This window comes from Engystomops pustulosus, chromosome 5, assembly GCF_040894005.1.
Source record: "Engystomops pustulosus chromosome 5, aEngPut4.maternal, whole genome shotgun sequence".
In the NCBI taxonomy this organism is placed as follows: Eukaryota; Metazoa; Chordata; class Amphibia; order Anura; family Leptodactylidae; genus Engystomops; species Engystomops pustulosus.
Window position 1 is genome coordinate 8,172,044 of NC_092415.1, and position 5,963 is coordinate 8,178,006.

The 5,963-nt window shown below is 45.4% G+C and overlaps 1 protein-coding gene across 1 annotated transcript; it reads right to left on the reverse strand.

The window, feature by feature from the left end:
- Nucleotides 1–1,805: 1,805 nt before the first annotated feature.
- Nucleotides 1,806–5,547, reverse strand: CHRAC1 (chromatin accessibility complex subunit 1). The gene is made up of 3 exons (XM_072151133.1): nt 5,386–5,547; nt 4,840–4,966; nt 1,806–2,192 (listed from the first exon to the last, which is right to left on the reverse strand). Exons 1-3 carry the CDS (start codon nt 5,506–5,508, stop codon nt 1,936–1,938), a joined length of 507 nt encoding a protein of 168 aa, XP_072007234.1. The 5' UTR covers nt 5,509–5,547; the 3' UTR covers nt 1,806–1,935.
- Between the last annotated feature and the right edge of the window lie 416 nt (nt 5,548–5,963).

Here is a 5,963-nt window from a genome sequence, read left to right on the forward strand (position 1 = left end):
CTGCCCCACACCATAAAATTTTTCCTATGCTGCTCCTCATAATTAACTATTTCCTATTGTGTCCCTCCTCCATTAATTATTTCATAGGCCTCACAATGAATTGTTTCATATGCTGCTCCCATAATGAATTGTTTTTACTGCTCTGTAATAAAAAAAAACCAAAACAATACTCACCTCTGGCAGTGGCTCCCACATCTTGTTTCTCCTTGGCGCGGCCAGGCAGGAAGAGGTGTGTGGCTGCGAGATGACGACGTCCCGTGGCCGCGCATCCTAGTTCATGGAGCGATGTGCGCCGGGTTTGTCTTCCGTTTCCGGCCACATCGAGCACTATACAGTGACGGGCAGGAGCTTCCTGTCTGGAAGGACGGAGTCCCCTGCCCGACTGCCGAAGGCTGCGGCCCACCAGGGCCCCAGCAGGAGCCTAATCATTGGCTCTTTTGGAGCGCCAGTCGGGGGCCCCCAACCAATAAATCTGGATCCGGGGGACCGGCTCTGCCGCTCCAAGAGTGCCAATGATGACAGGGGCCAGATAGAAACCGTTGGGCTGTAGTTTGGGGACCCTTGTTCTAAAGGTTGTTATGGACGTGGTGACACTCAATATGTAGTGTTTTGTGGTGATTCACACTTTTTCTTTATTACTTTTTTTTTTTGACTGTCTTACTGTGTCCCAATGTGGGACATGAACAAGTGATCATTTGATCACTCGTTCAATGAAATACAGGCAGTCCCCGGGTTACGTACAAGATAGGGTCTGGAGGTTTGTTCTTAAGTTGAATTTGTATGCAAGTCGAAACTGTATATTTTATAATTGTAGATCCAGACCAAAGAAAAAAAATGGCCCCAGTGACAATTGGAGATCATACATTTTTTTGCTGTAATGGGACCAATGATTATCAATGAAGCTTCATTACAGACACCTTACTGCTGATCATTGCAGTCTGGGACTACAGTAAAGGATTCAGAAACCTTCACCAGAGGTCAGAGGGGTCTGTCTGTAACTATGGGTTGTCTGTAAGTCGGGTGTCCTTAAGTAGGGGACCGCCTGTATAGTGCAATACTAATGAATTGTAGTATATTACCTTAGTCAGTCTATGTATTCTGCATAGCCCGCTCTAACAAGCACTTACTGGCTGCAAGACTGGGGTCCTTCATCGGACCCCAGGGCTGCCATGGAACCCGTCGGCACCTCCATGCCTTGCACGGAGGATGCCAACTTGCCGGGTGAGTACCTGGAACTACCCCACATACACCGCGGTCACCGCAACGTCTATATGGTTAATCAACCGGGATCGCGAGTATTGCAATCCCAGCTGTTACTATGGGAACCCGGCTTTAAAATACAGCCGAGCTCTTGCAGCGATCGCACAGGCTCTGCTACTGAGCCTCGGGAGATGTACATGCACTACGGGATGCAGCTACAGACCGCATTTCCCGACGTACATATACGTCCTATTGCGCACAGAGATTAAAATTAGAATGTGAATAAGAGGGAGATGAGGGTCACCTTCCAAGTTTAGGTACAGGGTCCTATGGTTACATGTTACGCCCCTGGCACAGTGCTAACATCCATGAAATCACTGCCATAAAAAAAGGCCCTACTGAGAACTGTGGGGTATGGGGGGGGGGTTGTGCTCTGCCCCTCTGACAAAACAAAAACACATATTTTTGGCTGAAACCCAATTCTGACAGGTTTCTGCTGAACTTTGACCATTTATCTAACTCCAATCCCTGCGGCATAAAACCACAGATCATTCTTGATAGTTTTGCCGCGAAACAGAGACCTCAAAGGGCCACACAAAAGAACGTATATTCAACAATTTTATTTTGAAGTTTGAAAATTGGGCAGATTCAGTGTAAAAACAGTACAAAAATAAATCTACAGGCAAAAAGCTAGAGAAGTCCTTAACCCGTCCACAAGACAGAAGAGGAGCGACACTACTCATCATCATCGTCATCATCATTATCATCTTGTTCATAATCGTCATCCTCTTCATCAGAGTCACTTTCTTCCTCTTCTTCATCTTCCTCATCCACCTCCACAACCTCCTCTTCTTCCTCTTCCTCATCATCATCCTCCTCTTCTTCTTCTTTCTCCTCCTCTTCTTCATCATCATTGTCATCATGGACACCTTCCTCTTCCTTCTCCAACATCTTAAGGTAGTCGCTGGCTAGGATTTTCTTGGGTAAAATGTCTGTGATGGAAACAGTAAGCAAGAATAGTGAGTGCAGCTCTGGGGTATAATACAGGATGTAACTCAGGATCAGTACAGGATAAGTAATGTCATGTATGTACACAGTGACTGCACCAGCAGCAGAATAGTGAGTGCAGCTCTGGGGTATAATACAGGATGTAACTCAGGATCAGTACAGGATAAGTAATGTCATGTATGTACACAGTGACTGCACCAGCAGCAGAATAGTGAGTGCAGCTCTGGAGTATAATACAGGATGTAACTCAGGATCAGTACAGGATAAGTACTGTCATGTATGTACACAGTGACTGCACCAGCAGCAGAATAGTGAGTGCAGCTCTGGGGTATAATACAGGATGTAACCCAGGATCAGTACAGTATAAGTAATGTCATGTATGTACACAGTGACTGCACCAGCAGCAGAATAGTGAGTGCAGCTCTGGAGTATAATACAGGATGTAACTCAGGATCAGTACAGGATAAGTAATGTCATGTATGTACACAGTGACTGCACCAGCAGCAGAATAGTGAGTGCAGCTCTGGAGTATAATACAGGATGTACCTCAGGATCAGTACAGGATAAGTAATGTCATGTATGTACACAGTGACTGCACCAGCAGCAGAATAGTGAGCGCAGCTCTGGAGTATAATACAGGATGTAACTCAGGATCAGTACAGGATAAGTAATGTCATGTATGTACACAGTGACTGCACCAGCAGCAGAATAGTGAGTGCAGCTCTGGGGTATAATACAGGATGTAACTCAGGATCAGTACAGGATAAGTAATGTCATGCATGTACACAGTGACTGCACCAGCAGCAGAATAGTGAGTGCAGCTCTGGGGTATAATACAGGATGTAACTCAGGATCAGTACAGGATAAGTAATGTCATGTATGTACACAGTGACTGCCCCAGCAGCAGAATAGTGAGTGCAGCTCTGGGGTATAATACAGGATGTAGCTCAGGATCAGTACAGGATAAGTAATGTCATGTATGTACACAGTGACTGCATCAGTAGAATAGTGAGTGCAGCTCTGGGGTATAATACAGGATGTAACTCAGGATCAGTACAGGATAAGTAATGTCATGTATGTACACAGTGACTACACCAGCAGCAGAATAGTGAGTGCAGCTCTGGAGTATAATACAGGATGTAACTCAGGATCAGTACAGGATAAGTAATGTCATGTATGTACACAGTGACTGCACCAGCAGCAGAATAGTGAGTGCAGCTCTGGAGTATAATACAGGATGTAACTCAGGATCAGTACAGGATAAGTAATGTCATGTATGTACACAGTGACTGCACCAGCAGCAGATAGTGAGTGCAGCTCTGGAGTATAATACAGGATGTAACTCAGGATCAGTACAGGATAAGTAATGTCATGTATGTACACAGTGACTACACCAGCAGCAGAATAGTGAGTGCAGCTCTGGAGTATAATACAGGATGTAACTCAGGATCAGTACAGGATAAGTAATGTCATGTATGTACACAGTGACTGCACCAGCAGCAGAATAGTGAGTGCAGCTCTGGGGTATAATACAGGATGTAACTCAGGATCAGTACAGGATAAGTAATGTCATGTATATACACAGTGACTGCAGCAGTAGAATAGTGAGTGCAGCTAATGGTTGCTTGATTTACTTTCTTAATGGGGTATTTCCATGATGAAAGGATTCTTTAATATACTCAGGAAAACAAAATAACACATTATGTAATTCACTGTTATTAATAAAATCCCAGTATTTCACAGATATAAGTCCAACCTGTCTCTATCAGTCCTGGTGATTACAATTTTGGTTGCCTCTGGATCTTACTTTAAATCTTCTGACTATGGTCGGACAGATTCTTCTCATGAATAGCCCCTCCCCCCGCCATTACAAGACCAGCTCACACACAGACACTTCCTGCCAGCAAGCAGCAGCGTGCAGAGTTTACCCTACAAGCTACAGAAAGGATAAGGTCTTTATCCCAGGGGGTTTGTTTTAAGATTTTTTTTTTTTAGCAGAGCTGGAGAGTGTCATTGTGTGTTATATGCATCTCATCATCTCTCTTTCCATGTGTCAGATACTAGTACAATGTTCAGAAGATAAACCCTGCACCCTGATAATCTAAGCACATTGTCAGCACACAGCATCTCATAGACCAGAGGAATCATGAAGTGTCTGCTCAGAGAGTCCCTGCTCACACTCTGGAATCTTACACTGATCATCACTGAGTGATAGGAGCTTAAACAGCAATAACACTGAGTAACATTGTAAAGTTATTGTGTAAACATCACTAGGGGGTTAAAATTTAAGAACTTCCTTTCATGGGCAACCCCTTTAAAGGGGGTGGCCTTATGGGGAGAAAGCCCATCAACCAGATACTACTGATGGGAAGTCCGGCTCCTCTTGGTGAGCTGGATCATTAGGCTCTTGAATGGCTCCCTATTAAATATATGATTGAGAACCTCAGTCCAGCCAATCCCCCCACTCCACACCTGATTTAAGCAAATTTAAAGGGGGCGTGGTTAACCAATTAGGGCAGGGTTAAGTGGGCCATCGGCTACCGTCGTTCACGGGAATAAGCCAGTTCGTTCGCAAATAACCCATCAGTACCAAATCCCACCACAGATATTTCACAAGAGGTCATCATCTACCTGAGAGGAACTGGAAGGTGTCGGACTCCTCTGCGGTGCTGGACAGGTCGTCGTACGTCAGTGTGTTGGACTCTTTACCGGTGCCGTGTTTGTAGGAGTACGACGCCAGATATTTCACAAACAGCTCCTGGAGGAGGAAAGAGAGGGACAGCGTCAGGACAAGAGAACGTTACTGCTCCAGGATTGCACCAGGACTACTCGATCATTACACCCTAAAGATCTCTGCTTGCTGTCAGTGAATGAACTTTAAGACCCTGTCCAGAGCTATAATGTCTCACAGTAGAGGTTTTGGCGCATTAGTAAAGCGGAGAAGATGGAATTGTATGAGGTTGTAGAATGATTCGTGACATCTGCCGTGCGTCAGGTCCACAGATTGTCGCAACACAGACGTCGCCACAATCTGGGACATCACAGGTGGAAGTATTATACAATTCAGGCTAGGGCTCGCCCCTTCCTCTTATACTAAGTCGCCATATTGTCCTAATGACGTCACATGATGCCTGACGTCACGTATTGACCCCTTCCAGTGACGTCACCCCCCAGTACCGTAGCTTTGGCAGTGATTATCAGGGCGTCCGGGTTGATACAGGACACATCAGGAGAACTCTTCATAATCAACCGGATCCGGGACAAAGGCAAAGACACGAGCCGGCTCTCCGTCCCCGCCATCTCCCCCTTGTGAGCGGGAACAATAAAGTTTCGAGTATTCAAAACAACAGCAGACAACGTGCGGGCGCGAGGACTACATCTCCCGTGATCCTTCGCAGCCCCTATTATAATTGGACCCTGTCTGTACATGCCGGGGCCCCTGCAGAGCCCGGCTTTGTAACCTTTCATTGTCCACTGCGTCCCGCAAGGACAATGAATAGCGACCGGATTGTCAGACAATGCCTTAATTTACACAATTATAGCGAGGCATCATGGGAGTTGTAGTTTCAAAACCTGTAGTTTAAAAACCTGTTCTTTTGTCCTCTTTCCCCTTATCGTTATAAATACGATGTAAGTCTGCCATAACCAATCAGACCGATAATTCAATTTTTCGGGGGGATTTGGGGAAATTATATTCGTAATCAGTTTTCTATTTGTAACAGCTGTCTATAGGCCCTATTCACACAGTGCAGTAT

What these genes read in the sequence shown, in the direction of transcription:
- CHRAC1 (XM_072151133.1), bottom strand. Translation starts at nt 5,508, where the DNA reads ATGGCGGGGACGGAGAGCCGGCTCGTGTCTTTGCCTTTGTCCCGGATC. An exon ending in TAATCACTGCCAAAGCTACG is followed by an intron (nt 4,967 to 5,385) that starts GTACTGGGGGGT and finishes TTCCTCCTCCAG; the next exon opens with GAGCTGTTTGTGAAATATCT. An exon ending in CACCTTCCAGTTCCTCTCAG is followed by an intron (nt 2,193 to 4,839) that starts GTAGATGATGAC and finishes TTTCCATCACAG; the next exon opens with ACATTTTACCCAAGAAAATC.